At 36.3% G+C, this 22,175-nt stretch overlaps 3 protein-coding genes and 1 pseudogene across 10 annotated transcripts; all 4 read left to right on the top strand.

Annotated features, from left to right (window-relative positions):
- Nucleotides 1-2,219: 2,219 nt before the first annotated feature.
- On the top strand, nt 2,220-7,239 carry LOC121764085 (annotated as a pseudogene).
- Nucleotides 7,240-11,248: 4,009 nt separating this feature from the next.
- On the top strand, nt 11,249-12,935 carry LOC121764038 (adenylate isopentenyltransferase 3, chloroplastic-like). The gene has a single exon (XM_042160132.1). It carries the CDS (start codon nt 11,734-11,736, stop codon nt 12,688-12,690), a length of 957 nt encoding a protein of 318 aa, XP_042016066.1. The 5' UTR covers nt 11,249-11,733; the 3' UTR covers nt 12,691-12,935.
- A 1,419-nt stretch (nt 12,936-14,354) lies between these two features.
- On the top strand, nt 14,355-16,823 carry LOC121763871 (DUF21 domain-containing protein At4g14240-like). Of its 8 annotated transcripts, XM_042159964.1 has the most exons (9): nt 14,357-14,939; nt 15,113-15,189; nt 15,265-15,386; nt 15,528-15,615; nt 15,706-15,779; nt 15,865-16,198; nt 16,280-16,326; nt 16,418-16,496; nt 16,583-16,823. In XM_042159964.1, the coding sequence occupies exons 3-9, from the start codon at nt 15,319-15,321 to the stop codon at nt 16,601-16,603; spliced, it is 711 nt and encodes a 236-aa protein (XP_042015898.1). In that variant the 5' UTR covers nt 14,357-14,939; nt 15,113-15,189; nt 15,265-15,318; the 3' UTR covers nt 16,604-16,823. The 8 variants fall into 8 exon arrangements, with proteins under 8 accessions (XP_042015900.1, XP_042015898.1, XP_042015899.1 ...); XM_042159966.1 differs by having other exon boundaries at nt 14,355-14,939; nt 15,113-15,386; nt 15,922-16,198; XM_042159965.1 differs by lacking the exon at nt 15,113-15,189 and having other exon boundaries at nt 14,358-14,939; nt 15,239-15,386.
- Nucleotides 16,824-18,720: 1,897 nt separating this feature from the next.
- On the top strand, nt 18,721-21,194 carry LOC121764037 (kinesin-related protein 4-like). The gene is made up of 7 exons (XM_042160131.1): nt 18,721-18,782; nt 19,006-19,452; nt 19,568-19,741; nt 19,825-19,941; nt 20,042-20,221; nt 20,388-20,434; nt 20,709-21,194. Exons 1-7 carry the CDS (start codon nt 18,735-18,737, stop codon nt 21,031-21,033), a joined length of 1,338 nt encoding a protein of 445 aa, XP_042016065.1. The 5' UTR covers nt 18,721-18,734; the 3' UTR covers nt 21,034-21,194.
- The last annotated feature ends 981 nt before the right edge of the window (nt 21,195-22,175 follow it).

The following is a 22,175-nucleotide window of genomic DNA, read 5'->3' as shown; positions in this document are numbered from 1 at the left end:
TGGAAGCTATAACTGAAAGTATATTTTAGGTGGTCATATGTATAGTATTATTTGAATCGAACATTAAAAGTTTTAATATACATAAGTTGAGAATTGAGATACTAGTAGTCGAATCCAAATTCAAATTTTGAATAACGGCTAGACAAAGTTAGATCTAAAAAATGCAGTAATAAAATTTGATGCTGCTCATGACCCTTTTCGACTATTTCAGACACCATGTATATTCATCTTGTTGGGCTTGGGCCATAGATTTGATCCAATTCCTAACATTAAAAATCCATTGCTACTAGTTGTGTTCTCTCGGGGGTATTTTCGACCATTGAGCTGATCCACCTGCAACTGCTATATAGAAATTTCGGAAAAATGGTTCAATTTGCATGCCTTTCGAAATTTGTTGTTAAATACGTTGACATTTCGAAATATGGGATCGTGACGTGCGAATTTTTCAGAATATGGGAATTTCGAATTTTCTTGTATTTTTACTTCTTTTTTCACATTATTTCTTTCACTACATTTAACAACGGACCAAATTATCCCTAATATTTTTTAACACAATTTTTTATTTATTTTATTTCATCAGCCACCTTTCCGCAATCACCATCTCCAGCTCCAAACCCTCCCACGCTCTCATGGCGGAAAACGGCCATTTCAATTCCTCCGCCCACCAAGGCCAAATTCCTTCACAATTGCATAAACCATTTGCTAATCTAACTGTCCTAACGGTAAAGGTCCCACCATCCAATTCCAATTCTTTTTCATGTATTTGCATTCATGTAATCTGCAAATTAAATCAAACCTTAAAGAACACAGAATTGAATTAAGAATTTAATTGGGAAAGATGAGGCAGCCCCTGGAATGGCACCAGGCAGTAGTTGTAATATACGGCTGCTGGAGGCAGCGTCAACTTGCGACGGCGGCGGTTTGACTACTGCGGACAGCAGTAGCAGCTGCCCTCGGAGGACAACAGGCAACCCGTAACGAAAAGAAGAGGCGCCGAGATCTTCTTTTGAGAGAGGAGATCGAAAGGGAAAAGAGAGGAGGTCGAGAATCTAGTGTGCCGGACAGAGGACGCAATTATTTTAAAACGAAGGAGGAATTTGAGTTTTTCTCATTGAATTTCTTTTAGATGGATCATATGGGAGAGAAAGGGTGGACGACAACGAAGGGGAGGAGGAGAATGAGGGTGGAGGCGGCAGTGGTAATTTATAAAATTGGAGATATAAAAATTTAAATTATACTCTAAATATTAGGTGTAATTTGGTTAATTTGTAAATATTATAATAGAAATAATAAGTGAAAATACATGAAAATTCAAAAATCTAGTATCCCGAAAAATTCGCACGCCATGATCCCATATTTCGAAATGTCAACGAATTTAACAACAAATTTCGAAAGGTCTGCGAATTGAGCCCCCTTTTCCGAAATCTCTGGTACCGTACCCAGCACGAAATGCACTCAGCTCATTTTAGCAACAACCAGCTCATCACCATTGTCACCTTCTTACCTCTTCAACAAAAAATCTGGAGATTAATCAGTAAGAATTCGTTTCTCTCATTTTCGAATACTGTCCTATGTAAAGTGTTTTTCACTCGGACGCTTGATCTTCTCTGTGCTGATTGACTATGTAAAAATTCGTTTCTCTCATTTAGAGTGTAGCAGAGAGCTAGAGAGAAGGTTATGTGTGTGCGTGCTTCCTTTTCATTGATTGATTCAATGATGTGTTAATGCATTTGTGTTCCATTCTAGCAAGTATAATGTAAACTGCAGAGAGAGAAAAAGCGGGCGGGAGAGAATTTTCATAGAAATTTTGTATACGGAAAGGAAGTATAGAATCAGGCTTGTTTTCTGGTGAATATGAATGAACACGATCATGACTCGTAGCTACTTGCATTTGTCAAAAGAATTCTTAATCAAAATAATCTGAACTCTTTTGTATTGGTCTACTTAATTTTTTCCTTTAAACTCGGTTTATGGTCTATTGTTATAATGTTTAGTGCCGATCTTCACCGCTACTGACTTTCTCTTAAACATTCAATTGGTTAAACCTTGGTCAGATTTCACCATTTCTGTCACTATCTAATAAGTATCTTTTTTGAGTGAACATTGATCTCTGGAGTTATTCAAACAACCGAGAGTCTTCGTCTGATACATAGTTTATTGGAGATTCGTAACATTTTGGGTTAACAAAATATTATGGTGGAAATTTCAGAGCCTGGATCATGGAAGAACAAAATCACAAAAAATATTTGCCGTTTCGGGCACTGGCATTGGACTGGCTAGCAAGTAATGCATCTGGTTCACTTAGTAGTAACTTTGACTCCGACCAGTACTATATCATGGCTGCAGGGAGTGGGGCCTGTCAGTGGATGCATTCCCAGCCAACACCTCAGAATTATATTCCGTTTCTTTCAGAGACAGGGCACACTGAAATCCAGAAACAAATGGAATATGATGTTACTGCACAATGTCCTGCTATGCGATTACAAAACCCTTCTCAATTGGTAACGAACCATTCTGCATTCTGCATACAGATATAATTCTTCCAGTGTGGAACTAAGATTTCAAGAGCAAAGTGATATTTAAACTTCATTAAAAGTCATGCCCTTCTTTCTGCTTAAAGCCTTGGACAACTAGGCGAGCTTTGTACTTATCTATAGTACCATCGGACTTATATTTCCTTTTCAGAATCTACTTGCACCCTAAAGCCTTACAGCCTTCAGGCAAGTCTACTAACACCCAAGTGTTATTTCTCATGATGGATTCAATTTCACTATTGATAGCTTCTTGCCACCACGCTGTGTCTGGGCCAGACAGAGCTTCCGCCAATGACTTTGGTTCGTCATCCAACATAAAAGTTATGAAGTCGGGACCAAATGTTTTAGCAACTTTAACTCTTTTACCACGTCTTGGTTCAACATTCTCAAGACTTGACCTCGTCCTTTTTGGAGGATTAGAACTAGTGGATTCATCCATCATTCTTTCACTAGAACGATCCTCTTGCCTCTTGCAAGGGTAAACATTCTCAAAGAATATAACATTCCTTGACTCAATCGTTGTTCCTTCAGCCACACCAGGCACAACTGATCTATGGACTAGAAAACGATAGGCACTACTATTAAGTGCATGGCCAATAAAGATGCAATCGACTGTTTTAGGGCCTATTGCAACTTGTTTCGGAGGTGCACAACTCATAAGAAGCCACATCCCTATTTTTTAGTGAAATTTTATTCAGGATATGATTCGCTGTTAACATAGCCTCCCCCCACATGTTCTGGGGTAATCCTGAATTAATCAACAAGACATTTATCATCTCTTTTAGTGTTCGATTTTTGCGTTCAGCAACACCATTTGATTGAGGAGAATATGGAGCTGTGGTTTGGTGAATTATACCACTTGCATGACATAATTCTGCAAACGGAGCTACATACTCACCACCTCTATCACTTCGAACACACTTAATTCGACAATTAAGTTGATTTTCGGCTTCTTTTTTGAAGTCTTTAAACGCTTCAATTGCCTCATCTTTACTTCTTAATAAGTAAAGGTAACAATACCTTGTGCAATCATCTATAAATGTGATGAAGTACTTTTTACCACTTCTTGTTTGCACAAATTTCAAATCACATACGTCTGTATGGATCAATTCAAGAGGTTTTGTGCTTCGCTCTACCGAATGGAACGACAGTTTAGCCATTTTGGCTTCAACACACACTTCACATCTTTCTTGTGAGTTAAACTTATCTACTTTTAGTAAATTAAGATTTATTAGTCTTTTTATAGCATTTAGATTTACATGTCCCAATCTATTATGCCATAAATCAGAGCTCTCAAGCAAATAAGAGAACGTGTCATCTTCCTTATTGCTTATTCCTTTTCCACGGTGAATGACCGTAACATTCAGCTCAAAAAGTCCATTTACTAGGTGGCCTTCACCTATGAACTTTCCATACTTGGTCAATAAAACCTTTTCACACTCGAATTCTAGTGAAAATCCATGATTTACTAGAAGTGAGTCTGACACCAAATTATTTCGGATGTCTGGGACATGCAGTACATCCTTAAGGGTAAGAACTTTTCCAGATCCTAATTTTAGGAACACATTACCCACACCAACCACCTTAGAAGAGGCTTGGTTTCCCATACGTACTTTTCTACCTCCAACAGATTTGTAGGTAGAAAAACGCTTCTCTCGGAGCACACATGACATGTGGCACCCGTATCAACAAACCATTCATTTGGATTGTTACCATGGTTCACGTCGAAGACCATTGCGACCACCTCGTGATCATTGTTGTTTATAACAACACGTTCAAATAATTTGCACAATATCGTCTCCAACAATAAGTACACAATTATATCGAACCATATGTGCATTGGTATATTCAACACCACAAGCATCCCAATTATTACTACAAAGTCAAAATTGTTCTTGCTTGTCAAATGACAAACGATAAACACAATTCTCAAGAGAGTAGATCTCAAGGAATTAACCATTTCGTCGCCCATGAACATTGGTACTGTTCGTTTCTTCATTCCAGCTTTGGAGTTCATGTTTCCTCCAACTTCAATTGGTATAATCCTGTCTTAGAAGAGTACACTAATTTGTCTTACGATTGTTAGAAATAATGGGAAGAAATTCTCAAGCCGTGTACAGGCAGTACTCTAACTATTACAATCGAAAGGAAACTTTACAACAAAAAGAGGAATGAAAATTACAATGGAAATAAAGCAAACCAAATTTATAAGTCGAGTCGAGGAAAGCCCTCTTTCCGCAAGACAAAGTACGCCCCGGCTAGTGCTCACGGAATGACGTATTGCCCCCAAAGATAAAACGACTTCCTCCTAGCATGTAGAAGCACCTCAAACCCGCTAGGCACCGGCGAACTTGATGGAGTTCCGAGAATCGAGCTAGACAATGCTCCTAAAAAGCTAACTAGAGTGCTTGAGAGCTAGAGAGAAGATAGAATGTTTTGTTTGTGTGTACACATCTCTCAAATCCACATGCCTTATATAGGCACAAAAGAGGACATGGGAGGTCTTGATCATAATCCACCATTAAGCAAACCATTATGCAAAAGGTGGTTACAAGAGATGGAAAGCCTAAGGATTGGCCATATCAAAAGTTTCCATTAAATTTACACGTTTTTTTTCCAACATATAATTCTTCCAGTGTGGAACTAAGATTTCAAGAGCAAAGTGATATTTAAACTTCATTTGATTAATTCGCATATTACCATTTATGTATGTTTGAAGATTCTCATAGCAAATAATATGGTATGTGATACTTGTACTTTGCTTGCAATAGGAAGAGTACATGAGGCTGCATAACTGCGGAGATTTTGTGACCTCGGTGACTGGCTTGGAAGAACTTGTAGAGGTCCATACCTGTCTGTAGCTGTTTGTACTGTAAAACAAAGTTAGGGATTTGCCCTGCCCAATTGTGCTTCCTAAAACTGACAATGCAGGAACCGAAGTTGAATGAAGAGTTTAGTCATGCTTTTGAAACTTATTCACGTGCTGCTGCATCCAAAGATCCTTCTAAACTCAACAGGAAAAGATCAAGATAGAGATCTTATGCCACTGATCGTGTAATGCATCTTAAGATTTAATGTTATTCTTGACTGCCAAAAAATCATAAATAGACCTGCATGGATTGATCTTTGACTGAACTTGGGTAGCATTGGCACTGTACGTCCGTACCTACATTCTACATGCTTCTGTATATGATCGTCCAGTTCTTTCTTTCAGATTCGCAAATTGAGGATATCACATTGGCTAGATGCTTTACAAGAATTGGTTCCGTCGCCCGAAGGGGTAATGTAGCATTGTAGCTGATATATATATCCACATCATGCAACAATAAGTTCTTCCTATTTTTTCATATTTTCCTTTACACTACCATTCTGTCAATGGAAAGAAATCCAGTGGCGTTGTCAACAGATATAGAGTAACTTCTGGATTTGTGTTCTTCTTTGCGGGTTTGTGGTGGGGGATGTTTACTGAGATTCAATATGCAGATCTGTAGATGGTTTAGATTTATATAACGTGATGCCCACCTGCTAATAAAAGTGTTTTGGTTCAAGAAGTCCAGTTTGCTCATGAATTAATTGTATGTTCTATTTATTTATCAATTTTATCTATATTCTATTATTTGTCCAATATTCAGCTGTTTAGACATTGTGTGGCGCTACAGGTTGGTCAAGCAGCGTTGCTAGATGGGGTGGTTGACCATATCGAGTATTTGCAGTATCAAATGAAGGTAATTTTAGTGTTTTAAGCTTTTCATGACAATCAAAAAATGTTTTCAGGATCTAGGAATAGACCTTTTGCAAGTTTCTTAGTTCGAGAAAAATGCTTTCGCAAATGACCTCTACTGGTCGGATCAGGCATGCATGTTGCAGATCTTTGTTTCATTTGAAAGTCTTCATGCTTTATCACATGTTGCAGAAGCTTATTATGCTACTTGCTGCATTTAGTAACAAGTAGTACTTGAATTTTGTAACCATGACTAAGAGTACTGCTATTTAGCTGGTAAGTTATAGATACATATACTCTAGATATTAACCTCTTAAAGAATTTGAAACTTTCAAAGATTATAGGAAGTTTGTTCCTTTTTTCTTAGATAGATCCCAGAACATCACTTGATTCAAGTGTCTCCTTACTGCTGTATAGATTACTTCCCATAATTTCTACCTTTTTTTTATTCATAGAGACCATTGAATTCAGTTGTGCACATACCTCAGTTTCTTTTTCTACTGTTGTCTAACTTCATTGATTTTACACAAGCTCATTCCTTTCATGAATGCTTCACCATGCAGGATCTATGTCGGAACCGATTGGGAGGTGGATCAACTTCTAAATCTGTTATTTTCCTTGAGGAACTAAATTACCAGATAGATTATGAGAATATCAAGATAGTTATTTGTATTTAACATAACTCCCTTGTCATATGTAATTTGGATGTGATAAATGTAACATTATTGTTTCAGGGACATGGGCATTACTTTCTTGAGGATCAGATGCTCGATGGTCCTCTGGAAGAGATGATAGGGAAGTTGATAAAGGGTTATCCTTCAGCAGCTGCCGAACTGCTGCAGAGTAGAGGTCTTATCGTGTTGCCTATGACTTTTGCAGAATGATTAGTTGAATCTATGGGCATGCTGGATATGCAAGGTAGATTCTCAATTTTTAACCTCAGACATCGGGGTTTTTTCTTTTTTTGTTCTAGACAACAGATAACATTCCTCGAGTGTACTGAATTTTTTTTTTATTCCGCCTTTGGGAGAGACGCATGACCCTCATGCGTCTTTTATAGAGACGCATGAGGGACATGCGTCGTTAAATTTTTATTTTTTTTTTCTTTATTTTTTTTAGAGACGCATAAGCGTCATGCGTCACAGGCAAAGACGCATAAGCATCATGCGTCTTTTATTTTTTATTTATTTTATTTTATTTATTTTTAATAGTAAAATAAAATAAAAATAAAAATAAAAAATGAAAGACGCATGACGCTTATGCGTCTTTGCCTGTGACGCATGACGCTTATGCGTCTTTCAAAAAAAATAAAGAAAAAAAATAAAAATTTAACGACGCATGTCCCTCATGCGTCTCTATAAAAAACGCATCTCCGTCATGCGTTTCATTAAAAGGAGACGCATGAGGGTCATGCGTCTCTCCCAAAGGCGGAATAAAAAAAAATCCAGTACAAACCCGGAATCTAAGTTCTATTCTAGAACAAAAAAAGAAAAAACCCCAGACATCGTGATTGATTTTCTTTTCTACCTGTAATTTTTATAACATGCGAGTTAAAGTTGTGCCATCTAATAATCAAATGCATCAAATTCTCAAGGTGATATCCTATTACCTAATATTCTAGGGCTCGTGCAGTAAATCAAAATCTCATATTGGGAGATCTCTGACTCTTGTCATTCATTCAGGGGTTTCTTTTTTCATGTCTCATTATTTTATTACACTTTATGCCTTCATGTTACTTTATTGAACTATTTTATACTTTGTTCTGTGAAAATATTATACATCAGCTGCCCTGCATAATATGTTCTCCTTAGCTTCCAGTTTAAGTGTGAGGCCCTAGATGAAATTCGATGCAACGTATCCTCTACTTAAATTACAACATTGAATTGAAATCTCAAGGATGTATTTTTTTCTCCAAGTTGGCACTTAAAAAACATTCTGCTAAGGTGCACAGTTTTTTCAGACTCTTGCTTGTAATAGATATGTACTCCCTTTGTCCCCAAAAGTACTCTCCTTTTGCCATTTTGGTCCGTTCCCAAAAATAGTCTAATTTATATATTTGGAAACTTTTTCACCATACATTACACTAGTAATGGATATGAGTCTCACTATCCATTAATGCTACTTCAAGTATTTTCTATTTATCTCTCATAATTTACCACTTTCATATTAAATGCGAATATTGTTGGCCATTGAACAAGTACCTAAAATGATGAAGGCAGGAGATATTTCAATACTTGAGCCAACTTTCTGTGATCAAATCTGGTCATGGATTACCTTTAAACTTTTTGATCTGCGTTGACGAATTCGGGGTTGTTGCTGGCATCCAAACATGCCAGCAAGAGCAACAACGGCCGTATAACATCAAACAGTATTGTTCTCAGTACACAATAAAGGTCAAGTAACCATGTGTGATCCTTAACACAAAGCTACATTGCTGGTTATGGTTGTCTAGGAATCGGTTTGCAATTTGCTTTGCAACTTCAACGGGATCACCGTGAGAAGGAAATCGATAATATTGGTTTATTGCCAGCCTTTTCTTCCCATATTATGGTGAAAAAAATCATGTTTTTACTGTGTGTATATCTGTTATAAGAACGCAACATGCATACTTTAGGGGCAGGAGATATGATTAAATTGTGATAGCTGAAAGTTTAATCATGAACATCTAATCATACCATAAAGAAGTGTGACTACTATTTGATTCTAAATTTACTTGATTATTGGCGAATTGCTATTGTCTAGTGCATTTTTGCTAAGCTGAGTGATGGTTCTAATTGACATAAATACAAGTCTTTAATGGCTTATGGGAAGGCATGATAGATATGATGGATGGTAGTGCACATTTAATGATTAGACATCACTTCTCTAATGCGTGGATTTATGGAGGTACATGAATTCATTTTGAGAATAGTTTAGTTTAATTTCTGTATTCTGGAGTTGAATACTACCTCCATTATCAATTCAGTCTTTATTTCACTAACTAAAATCTCAAAATTGAATATGATCTCTTACTTAAATGATGAAGTGACAATAGTGAGTGATGAGAGCATGCAGAAAATCAGAATTAGATCCATTGCTATGATAGATAAACTAATATAAAAAGAGAGGGAACTTGTGCTGAAAGCACGCTTAATAGATTTTTCTAAAATTCTGTCTTGTTTTTTTTTATCATGACATGGCTTGAATTGCTGGGTGATTCCTATTCGTATTTCTAGCTAATTATGATGGCAGTTATTGGTTTAATTATTAGCTAGATCATGATGATATACTTCTTGATAATCATTGATAGTGAGACATCTCGAATTCATAATTACATTTCAGAATTGTTAGTTTATGCACAATGTTTTATTTTTCTTGTCATGATTAATAAGTGGGCTACGGATATGGTAGTACGCATGATCTGTTATTCCACCTCACGACTGTTCATGCATTTTATGGTACCATGATACATTGGCTCAACATGTGTACATTGTATCGTGAAAAAAGTAGTCCACATATATGTACTTAGGTATAAGATAGCCACTTTTTTTTATTTAGACATCACCAAAGGAAAATGAGTTAAATTGAGAATATTTTTTTTCTTGAAAGGAGGATCGACGATGTTTCCCCATCTGCCTAACGGTCGGAGGTGGAGCGTCTTACCACCGAGACGCGCTTCGTTGTCGGGATGGGAAGGAACGAGTCAGCCAACCTTTCCCCAAGCACGGGTCCAGACCAGTTAACCTATCAACCCAATCAAGGGGACGTCGTTAACCTATCTCCCCCAGCGCCTGGGTCAAGGCCAGGACTCAAGAACCCCCCAGGGGAAATTAATCCCCAAGATGCACCTCCCAGGGGTCGAACTCGTGACCTCTAGGATGGCGCGGTATCCTTACCTCCCTCCTCAACCACTTGAGCTAAGGGGCTTGGATGAGTCTAGAGATTAAAATATTTTAGTGGTGGTGGTAGGTGGAGTAGTGGAATTTTCAGCTTGTGAAGTTGTGATTGTGCATATTAATGATTTTTTTCATTGTGATTAAGTTATCTAAGGGGTAATTTAGATATTCGTTGTGGGATTATGGGAATAATCATTTCATCTTTTTTGTAGTGATTATCTTTTGTCAACTTTTAAGGTTGAGAGCATCGTGGATTCCATTTCAATATCAGTAATTACTGATGATTCCATTTCGGCAGTTTAACAATGCTTACTGATCATTGTTAAACTTTCTTTTACAAAATGCCAAAATTAATAGTAACAGTCAGAATTCAAGATTCCAAATTATATAAACTTATTAGTCTTGGAATAATTGTGGTAGTCAAGGAAATTCAATTTGGCTTTTCACAACGAGTATATATGGGACGTGAAGAACAAATCCACCATCTATTTCTGAATAAAATGTTGAGAAGAAAATCATTTTATACATTATCTTTTTCAATAAGCTCATAAGTGATTCGTCACATTTTTCCATTTCCGTCTGTCCTATAAAATTTGTCATATTTCAATTTTTACTATTTTTTGTAATGGACCACATATTCCATTAACTCATTCTAACCCATATTTTATTACAAAACTAATACTCCATATAAAAGTAGGATCTATTATCCATTAACTTTTTCAACTCATTTTCTGTTACATTTTTTAAATCCGTGCCCGTTTAAAGTGTGACAAAATTTAAGGGAAAAGGGACTATAAGAAATCATATTATTCTACTTCCATTAATTGTATTCCCCCAACCACAATACAAGAACAAGAATGTCAAAGTATATTTATTCTCTCAAGATTCAGCACCTTACATTTCTTATGCATATGTTCAAATCTTGTAATAATAAAAATAGTACAAAATGTAACTCACCTATATTGTCCTCCTTTAGTGGAGTGAAAAAGATGTTGACTTACTAATTTGTTTTGTGCTCGGAAATTGATACGAATCATTCAGGCTTTGATTTAGAATATCTTTAATTTCTTAATTAAAGAGGATAATTATAAAATAATTAAAGAGTTAGTACATACTACTAGTGTTCGAAGTTCAAAGTTTCGACGTGATTTAAAAAAAGAAGAAAATGCAGGGGTGGAGAATCTTTTCTAGAAAATCTTGAAAGCATCTTGTAGCTAACTTGACTATGGTCATAAGGAAGGCCAATTAATCAAATGTGTTGTTCTGTTCAAGTGTTAGTTGCCTCCTTCCATAAATACAGACTCCATTATCCCACAATTTCTTCACAATATACCTTCAACTCGACCAGTCAACTAAAATTCAACCCAACTTCTCCTCCTTTTTTTCACATCTTATTTTATTTTTTGTCTCCTTCCTCTGAAAATTGTACAGAAATAGAAAAACCAACACATTCGAGTCGCCGCGTCTCAATATTTTACTCCATTTCAAACGAAACCAAAGTAAGACTCTCTCCTCGTACAAACCATACACCGCCAGTCTATTGTAGAATTACGTCCAGGGGCTCTTTCGTCATTTCAAATAAGTTCGTATATATTGGAAAAAAATGAAACTGTCACTCTCTGCTTCCCAACAAATTCGGCCGTCGCTACACATACCTAGCACGAGCAGTCAGCTCCTCCGCCATGGCCAGCCGAAGGAGAAGGTGGTGGTGGTACTCGGCGTCACCGGCGCCGGTAAATCGCGCCTCTCGATCGACCTCGCCACTCGATTCTCCGCGGAGATCATCAATTCCGACAAAATGCAGGTCTACCAAGGCCTCGAAATCGCCACCAACAAAATCACCGACGAGGAGCGGCGCGGTGTGCCGCACCACCTCCTCGGCGTCGCCGATCCCGAATCCGACTTCTCCACCGCCGAATTCCGGGCAATGGCGTCGATCTCGCTGCGGTCGATCCTCCGCCGCCGGAACCTTCCGATCATCGTCGGAGGCTCAAATTCGTTCGTTGAGGCGCTCGTCGACGCGAACTTCCGATCGCGCTACGATTGCTGCTTCCTGTGGGTGGACGCCGCGATGCCTGTGCTGGCCTCGTTCGTGTCGGATCGCGTCGACAGGATGGTGGAGAGAGGGATGATCGAAGAAGTTAGGGCTTTTTTCCGGTCCAACGCCGATTACTCGCGGGGGATCCGGCGCGCGATCGGCGTGCCCGAGTTGGACGAGTATTTCCGAGTCGAATCGGAGTGCGACGAGGAGACTCGCGCTAGGGCTCTGGCGGAGGCGATCGACGCGGTCAAGGTAAACACGAGCAGGTTGGCGTGCCGGCAGCTGGAGAAGATCCACCGGCTGAGGAACATCAGAGACTGGCAGATGCTCCACCTCGACGCGACGGAGGTGTTCAGGAAGCGCGGCGGGGAGGCAGAGGCGGTGTGGAATAGCGTGGTGGCTGGGACTGCGGAGGCGGTAGTGAGTAGGTTTTTGTACGATTCGGAGCCTGTGGTTTACGGTGGGGTGATGTCGATGAGGAGCGGCGCTCGGCCGCTATTGGAGGCGACGGCGTCTTAATTGGGCGGCAAATTTTCCCCGCATTATAAACTTACCGATATTATATTTATTAATAATAATGGGAATTACCCGTACGAGAATAAACTCAAACTACATCAAATATTGATTTTATTCCGACCATTTATACAAAACTTAAACTTAAAACAATATTCTCTATATTATACCTTTTTTATTCATAAAATCCAAAAAAAATTTAGGTTTGAGTTTAGTGTAAACCTAATAATAAATATTTTTTTTTTCCAAAACACCAAAAATGAGATTGGTCTTGGAGGACTATTGGAGCTTAATTACCTATCCATTTTAGGTTTTAGCTAATTTCAACACTAATAATTTAATAATCATATTCGATTTCAGACTATGTTAACTTTTGTAATGTGAATTTGTTTAGGTTTTAGCTAATTTCAAACACTAATAATTCAATACTCATATTCGATTTCAGACTATGTTAACTTTTGTAATGAGAATCTGTTTCGGTTTTAGCTAATTTCAAACACTAATAATTCAATACTCATAATCGATTTCAGACTATGTTAACTTTTGTAATGAGAATTTGATGAGATGATGATTAACGTAGAATGTTCAGATATTTTTAAGTTTTGAATTTAAAATTCGATATTACAGTACCTAATTACTTTCAGGAAGAAAGATACATACTCCTAATTAATGAATTCAAGAATTCAATTAAAAAATTTAAGTTTCAAACTTCAAATCCGTCAACCAAGTTTTTCAACCAAACATAACTATATAGTATATGTAGGGGTGTTTGGTTTACAAGATTTTATTCCGAGACTAAATATGTACTGTATTTGGTTACTGTGTCCGACTGCTGATGTTCTAGAAATAGTATTAGCATTCTACATAGTTAAAATTGTGGAGAAGAACGGATGACGATATGGATGCTCTTGAATTAGTTTCCACGTAGATGAAATTTATGCCAAAAATTTTAGTGTGAAACTCTGCACAATTTGAAAATTGATGATTTTTAAAACCGCTTTAAAAGATTTAAGAATTTCGTGAAAATTCCTGTTTTTTCTGACTAATTTCCTTTAAAGATTAGCAAAGAATAGTGATTTGGACACACAAATAACTGCGTACTAATCATCTCCAATAATATTCGAAAATTCAAAGTAAAATAGCTTCAATATTACTGCAAAATTCATCCTATTTTGAGTTTTTTGAATAACAATCTAATTTTGAGTTGATAATGAACAACTTAAAATCACTTTTTAAATTTTATGAATTTAAAAAAATTATTCTATTCGTCCGCCGTTAGTTGTCACTGGTTTCCTTTTTGATCCGTCAGCCAATACTTATCACACTTACTTTCTACAAAACACTACTATCCTTAGTAGTGTATCTCATATTCTACTAACTCAATCTCACCCATTCTGCGAATTTTTTCAATTGACATTTTATTATATTTCTTAAAATTTATTCGGATCATATTTAATGACGGACAAAGGGAGCAATAGATAGACAATATTTCTTTTAAATTTAAATTTAATATAAATAGTTAAAATAAATCATTACTCCTATTTGATAGTAATATATTTGAAAATAACTGTAAAGTTATAAAAGAAATTAAATTACATGCATTATGTCTATACATGTAAAAATGAATTCAAAAAAATGAAGTAAAAGCTTTGACGGTTTGACCAGCAGGTGGCGCCCTCCGGCCGCCACCGCGCCGCTGGCGGTGATCGGTTTCAATATTCCACAACAGTGCAACGTACACGTCAAAACTCGACACGTGGCATCACAAAACAACAAAACTGCAACTCCCTAGATACATATACAGTGCGTCACCTCTCACTTGCTCGCTGTGACCGATTCATTATTTATGCGGTTTTGTTTGCAATTTGTGAAGAAACGTATGGCGCTGTTGGAATAAAAAACATCTATGAATTTCCTAATCTGTCGCTCTCAACTTTTTTGTTTTCAATTTCTAGAGTCGTAGAAAAACAGGGAGTTAAAAACGAAGCAGCTTTCCTTTTCGATTTTTTTTTCTGCTGTTGCGGCGGAGGTGATGGCTTGGTCGCTTAATGCGGCAGCGATGGTATCGCCCTTCGCCGATTCCAACGACATCGAATTTGGGAATCCATGGTGGTTTGTCTACGCCGGCGTCTCCTGCTTCCTCGTTCTCTTCGCCGGAATCATGTCCGGTTTGACTCTAGGATTGATGTCTCTCGGAATCGTTGAGCTCGAGATACTGCAGCGGAGCGGCACCTCCACGGAGAAGAAGCAAGCTGGTAGTATCTCTGTGTGTATATGTGTGTGTCTAGTTAATCCTGTTGCTCTCTCCCTCTCTATTGATGTTTTATTGAAGAAATATGAATTTTGTTATTGGAATTGTTGTGATTTTGTTTTGATGTGGCAAGTTGAGATAGTTTGTTTAGTGATGATTTTGAGCAATTATTTTCAGCTGTTATTTTTCCGGTTGTTCAGAAGCAGCACCAACTTCTTGTAACCCTACTACTGTGCAATGCTGCTGCGATGGAGGTTAGTTGATGATTTTCACTAACTTTCTGTAGAATTGATGGAAACACAGACGATGAAGAAACATATTCAAAACAGCAAGCATACGGCAAAGATTGAACCGAAGAATTAGCTGATATTGAGTATTCAATCATGCATTTTAGCTCAATGACACCCATTGAATCAACATTTTCCCTTGATGCAAACACCAAACTGAATTGGTGAGTATGATCCTACCTATGAGGGATTGATTTTACCTAAGCATACCCTTGTTCAACCTTCTCTCTATCACACACACACACACACACAGTTCCTAAGCACAAAAGAAACATGTTTATGTTCTTTCATGCTCTATTCTGCAGGGAAACTATTGGAAAAATCCTTTCACGGGGTCATAGTCGTATTCCTGTGTACTCAGGGAACCCAAAGAACATTATCGGACTTCTGCTGGTGTGCTGAAATTCCCTCATTATTGAGCGCGTTTTGGATAAGCCTTTTTTCCTAGATAATCATCATTTGCTTATTCATCTTTTGAGCTAGGTAAAAAATCTCCTCACTGTAAGAGCTGAAGTGGAGGCTCCAGTTAGCTCGGTTTCAATCAGAAGAATGCCTAGGTGTGCGCATCTCTCTGAATATTATCATATTTTTAGCACGAGTGAGTGACGTATTTGACTCATAAAACAATTTACTATGCTACAGAGTACCGGCAGATATGCCCTTGTATGATATTCTTAATGAGTTTCAAACGGTTGGCAGCCACATAGCAGCTGTAGTAAAGGTGAGAGAGAAGGAGAAGAAGCTTATTTCCTCTAATGTGATGGTTGGAGAGAAAATTTCAACCAAAGGTGATTCGCAATTGAAAATCCCATTACTTGACAAGTATGGTGGAGAAGCAAATACTGTTGTGGTCAACATCGAGAAGCCTGAGCAAAAGGGTTTCGTGACATACAACTCGAATGCTGTAGAGGATGTTGAAGATGGAGAAGTTATCGGCATAATCACCTTGGAAGACGTATTTGAAGAACTTCTGCAGGTAATTTTTAGTATTAGTTATTGGCACCTAAATCTACAGTTGTAGATTATTATTTACGAATATGCTCTTTATGTCGTACAGGAGGAAATTGTTGATGAGACAGATGTTTACATAGATGTGCATAAAAGGTTATTCCATTGTTTTTGTTGAAGTTATTTGCTCTTTACCACCTTATGTCTTACTAACATAGTATTGGACAATGGACGATGACTATAGCAGAATACGTGTAGCTGCTGCTGCTGCAGCTTCTTCAGTTGCTCGAGCTCCTTCAACTCGTAGGCTTCAAAAGCCATCCGCAGTATGTCATGCAGCACTTGTCTTTGCTCATTTTTCCGTCTTCCATTGTCGCATCTGCTGTTTGTTGATTGTGCTCATGTATTACAGGTCGGCCCGGGCAAGCAATGACCGTATGTGAAGAAGATGACATGGTAACGACACAGACGTGTGAAAATGATTCAGAGTGTTTGTATGTTGTACAGTGGACTGAGTTCTATGTCTAAATGGACAATTGTTAAAGGACAAGTGAGATGTTTGTAAAAGTAGCCAATACTCATGAGTCGATATAGCCTCCTTTTTGTAGAATGAGAACTCTCAAGCCAATGGTAGTTTCTATTTAAAAAAAGAATGACTAGTGTGAAATATGACAAAACTGAGTTGTACTTCAGTTTTTATTTGGGGATGTCAATCAGGCATCCTAGCAGATTTCGAGTCAATCCTACTCGGATTGTGGAGTAATCATATTGTAATTAATCAAGTTGTTCTTGATGAAATTAACATGTGCGTTATCCAATAGATAATAATGAAACTTAATCATATTTATACATGAAAATTTTAATATATATGCTTGATCTCAAATATGATTAAACACTAATTTAAGACTTATACAATCAAAATAAAATAAATGGAGTAACATCGAGAAATTTTAAAATACGTTTTAGAATTCAAAAGATCTCCTATACTGAATTTGAATTTTTTAACTCATTTATTTTTTATTATATTAATATAATAAAATTTTAATATAAGTATAAAATAGAAGATCAATTTTTTATAATTATTTTATCTATTTTTATTAAAAGCACCAATGAAATGTTAAATTAGTTGTCAACTAAAGACGAAACAATAATAGATAATAGTTGCACATAGGTCTAACCCATTGGGCAAGCCCATCGTGTTCTAAGCTAGCCCGACTCGGGTTAGGACTTATTGAGTTGTAAATATAGCTATAATTTCCAACCTTAACCTTATATTTTTAGCGAGTTATTTGGGTCATCACAGGTTTCGGGCTGCACTGATATTCCAATTTTATTTAGTCCAAATGGAGTTTTATGATTTAATCATTTCATAGTTTGATTTCAAGTTTTTTTTTTTTATTTTTTTGTGTTATTCTTTCACAGTTTTTTTTGTTAAATCCATGAGGTATAAATATTCAATGCAGTAACAATGAATTCATTTATCTTAATATATGGAAAAAATGAAAAATTTAAGCATTTTTCTTATTGAATTGGAATTACATAATAAAAATAATATAGTTCCAAAATTAAATATTGTTGTAGTGAATTGGACATTTGACCTAAAAACACTAGTGATATTTTATAAAGAGAAAGTATTAATTTTATACCTTTATAAAACCGACTAGTTGAAAACATATGACTATTTTTTTTTATTGAGGTTCAATATAATATTTCAAAAATTAATGGATAAAGTAGGAGAAAGAAATAAAAAAAGTTGTGAAGTTTCAATAGTAACTAATTTAAGTGGACAGACAAAAAGAACATCATTGAAAGAGGAAGTATTAAAAATTATTAATGCATTCAAAATTTGAACATTTTAAATTATTTGTTACATTATCTTTTCATTTTTAACAAAAGATAAGTGATAAACTTTTTCATATGGAGTACATGTTATTCTTGTATTTTTGAAGCGCATTACAAAAAATTTAAGTAAATTGCGTTAAAAAAGTTATAAAGGTGTGGGTCGAATCCATATATTTTATTTAATTCATATCTTCCATAATAATCCATCCTTATTTAAGACCGTGATTATATACACCTAAATCATAATCGATTTAAAAGATGTAGACTTATAAAGGTATACATACAATGATACATAATATAAATTTAATAAAAAAATATAATGTAATATTAGTATTTAAATTTAAATCCCTGTAATACCATAATATGAAAAAGTCATTCTCATTATACAAAATAACTAAATTATCGTGATTATGTATAATACAAAATTATCCGCAAATTTTTTTAAAAGAAAACGTATATATATGAATGATGATACGTATCATGCATTAGATTCGATTACCATTATACACACACGCTTAAATCGATTTCGCGATTATCAACATTGACCTCTAACACTACTTATAAATAGGTGCATCACTCCATAATCCTTTTTCTGCTCACTGCTGCATTTTGTTTAGGTTTTTCTTTCAATGATTGTTAGAATTTTGTATTACAAATATTCTGAATTTTAGTCTGACTCTAATTTTTGTGTTATTGTCTTCATTTTTGTAGGATATACGGATATGACTTTCCAGAGAGTCTACGACTCACTGCGAGATCTTTTTCCGATGGTAATTTCATCGATTCAATTTTATCTCATGAATGAAAGAGAAATAGGCTGATTGAGTTTTATGATTCTGATTATTTTAAATGCAGACAATTTATTACTATATATATACATTTAATGATAAATATTCTGACTCTTTATCAGTGTGTGTGTTAGTAGTATTTCTTAATTTGCTCTGGTTGTTTTTCAATTTTCCCCTACTTAGTAGTTTCTTTATTTGTTGACAGGTTAATGACCAAGCTCTTAGAGCTGTTGCCATCGAGCATGTCAACGATGTTGATGCGGCTATTGAAGCAGTTTCTTTATTACCACTTGAGAATTTATATGAATATGCTGAGAATGATTTAGATGAATATGATGAGGATGAAGATGAATATGATGAGAATGATTTAGATGAATATAATGAGAATGATTTAGATGAATATGATGAGAGTGATTTAGATGAATCAAATTTATCCTCGACTACTACTGACAGTACGTCCAGTGAGGAACACTTGATTGTTTTAGATGAATCAGATATATCCTCGTCTACTGACAGTGCTTCCCGTGGGAAAAACATGAGCAATCCTCTTGGAGCGGAGGATGAAACAGCCTTGAATTCCTCCATGTGTAGTCAAAATTGTACTAATATTGATCACTTGGAGGAAATCATCGGCGATGCAAGAAATAATAAGGTATCAGCATTACAACATTCTCATACATCCTAAACATTTAGATGTCTTTGATTAACCTTCTCAACTTGTTTTTTGATTTGATGTGATTTAGATATTTGATGCATACATTTTTCAGAAAACATTGTTCATGGAAATGGAGTCTGTCATCAACTTGATGAAGCAAGTGGAGGTGAAGGAGCATGCTGCAGAACAGGCCAAAACGGAAGCTGCAAGAGTGGAGATGGACGCGCAGAATGAGATTAAGGAGCTGAAAATAACGATCAAACATGCGAAGGAGGCGAATGACATGGTTTTAAATTTTAATCCTTTTATTGGCTTGTATAGCATAGTTTTAAATGTATCCATAGTTTAACTTTTCTTATTAACTCTCAGCATGCTGGGGATGTTTGTGGTGAGAAAGTCATCTTGACAACGGAGCTGAGAGACCTCCATTCTCGCTTGGTTTCCCTCTCCAATGACAGGGATAAATCACTTGCAGATCTTGATGAGGCGAGTTTCGATACTTCTGTACAAATATTTCCTGTGAATTTCAATGTTTGTTTTTGATGAAATAGTTCACTAAGTAATATTTTCCGAAAATTTGGTGCAGATGCGTCAATGTTTAGAGGTTCGACTAGCTGCTGCTGAGAATGAAATAAGATCTGCAGAGGCGAAAAAATTTGTGAATGAACAATGTGGAAAGCAATCCATCATTGAACAGAAATTAATTATAGCACAAGTGGTACAAGAATCAAAGAACTTGAGACAACAGGCTGAGGATAATGCTAAGGTAGTACTGATATTTCTCTTTACTTGGTTTGAAGTCTTCATTAGAATTGAAAATTGGATATGATTATGTGTTATGTGAGTGTGGATTGGGAGTTTCTGTCAAGATTCTCAAAGGCTATATTTGTTATGGGTTTCATGTTGTTAATTCTGTGACTGCTGCATCACAGTTACATGCGTTTCTCGTGGATCGTGGGCAACTTGTAGATACATTACAGTAAGCTGCTTCTTTTCGGTTATCGTCTTGAATCCTTGTTTTCCAAGAGTAGTTTTTCATTTCTACATCAATATCATTTCTTCATACGACATTGGTAGTCATGATAGATCTTTAACGCGACCAAATCACTCGACCGCCATTTTAGAATACATTTAAAACCTGTAATGCTTGGATAAGTTAATATGATTGTTGCTAATATCATCATCTAGACTATCAACTTCATCATTTATCACATTTGATGGCTTTGTTTTCCTTGTATTGTGTCTGTCTACAGGGGAGAAATAGCTGTTATATGTCAGGATGTGAAGCAGCTAAAGGAGAAATTTGACCAGCGTCTTCCGCTTAGCAGATCACTTTTCTCCACTCAGACGAGCTTCCTCTTAGCTTCTTCGAAATCATCCTTGAAAAGCTCGGTTCCAGATCAAGTGGAGGCCGTAGCAGTCAGAGATGGTGACCGTATGGAGACTGGAGATCACGAAAAGGTCCCTGAAGACGAACTAGCTGGTGTAGACAGCAAGGCGCTTGCAGAAGACGATGATGGATGGGTACTTTTTGAAAGCAGCAACGTGAACGCGTGTGCATCTTCGGATGATGAATAGAGAGAATAACTTCCATTCTCTCTATATGTTTTGGTAGAACCTTGGTTCTTTTAAAACCATCTTATTTAAAATCTTTCTAGCTACTTTTTATTTTTGGTTTAGGATTTTGGAATTTTGGCTTCTTACAAAGTGAATTATCTCTGCTTTTCTTTTGTTCTACATATCCAAATCCAATTGATATTGCAAAGTCATATCAATCAGAACTCAGTAAATAGTTAATTTTAATAAGGTGAAGTAAACATTGTAATTGTAACTCAAAACTCTAAATTGTAACCAAAATAAGGTGCCCTTTTCTTTTACATTGATACATATGTATGTCCTAGCCATTTGGATTACACATCCTACATAACTCAAGAAAGTAGCAACACAATCTTGGTGTTGCTAATTTGATGCTCAAAACTAGTGTTACTTTATGAAAATCAAGACCACAAAGATGAGCCTTGAGATAAAAAAGAAACAAATAAAAAATTAGTCATATGATCTAAAGTCTAAACCTATTGTGTGTTGTGTATATTTGCAAGAACACAAACTCTTCATTCATGCCAACACAATAGAAGCACTGTGCATCTCCATATGATGTAAAGACGAGCCTTGTGTTCCCTCATTTGCTTCGAACAACGCTGGACCGATCTCTGCTTCAAGTTTCTTGATGGGAAGACTGAGTATGCAGCCATGCTTTTGTCTGGAAAAAAAAAGCTTTGGATGAAGAAGTAAGAAGGTGAAGATTCTTGAAGTTTTTTGTGATGAGTTTGATGAGATGCTTGTAGTGGCTACACATATATATATGAATAGAGGAAGAGTGGAGAGAGAAGATATGAAAATTAGAACTTGTGGTGTGTGTGAAGTAGTGGGCCTTGTTGTAGGGTTGAGGGGTTTGGGTGCATTCACTTCATGGAGAAAAAAACATTAAGATGACAAACCAAACCTTGTGGAATTTGTCTCCTTGCATGCCCTACTAGAAAATGACCTATTATCAACCTCTACTTGTTGAGGGACATATTGTTCCCCTTTTTTATGGATATATGTCCTTGAATAAAGGCAAAATTTATTTGGAAATAAATTAGATGTATCTTATTGAATATGCCAATCTATTTAATTTGTTTGGAGTTAATGAGGGATTGCAATTATGTACTTGCCTAGAA

The sequence above is a fragment of the Salvia splendens genome, chromosome 14 (genome assembly GCF_004379255.2).
Source record: "Salvia splendens isolate huo1 chromosome 14, SspV2, whole genome shotgun sequence".
Lineage (NCBI taxonomy): Eukaryota > Viridiplantae > Streptophyta > Magnoliopsida > Lamiales > Lamiaceae > Salvia > Salvia splendens.
Note: the sequence above shows the minus strand (reverse complement) of the source record. Positions and strands in the feature narration are given on the sequence as shown.

What these genes read in the sequence shown, in the direction of transcription:
- LOC121763871 (XM_042159964.1), top strand. Translation starts at nt 15,319, where the DNA reads ATGCATTTTAGCTCAATGACACCCATTGAATCAACATTTTCCCTTGAT. An exon ending in GCAAACACCAAACTGAATTG is followed by an intron (nt 15,387 to 15,527) that starts GTGAGTATGATC and finishes TCTATTCTGCAG; the next exon opens with GGAAACTATTGGAAAAATCC. An exon ending in GGCTTCAAAAGCCATCCGCA is followed by an intron (nt 16,497 to 16,582) that starts GTATGTCATGCA and finishes CATGTATTACAG; the next exon opens with GTCGGCCCGGGCAAGCAATG.
- LOC121764037 (XM_042160131.1), top strand. Translation starts at nt 18,735, where the DNA reads ATGACTTTCCAGAGAGTCTACGACTCACTGCGAGATCTTTTTCCGATG. An exon ending in TGCGAGATCTTTTTCCGATG is followed by an intron (nt 18,783 to 19,005) that starts GTAATTTCATCG and finishes ATTTGTTGACAG; the next exon opens with GTTAATGACCAAGCTCTTAG. An exon ending in CACTTGCAGATCTTGATGAG is followed by an intron (nt 19,942 to 20,041) that starts GCGAGTTTCGAT and finishes AATTTGGTGCAG; the next exon opens with ATGCGTCAATGTTTAGAGGT.
- LOC121764038 (XM_042160132.1), top strand. Translation starts at nt 11,734, where the DNA reads ATGAAACTGTCACTCTCTGCTTCCCAACAAATTCGGCCGTCGCTACAC.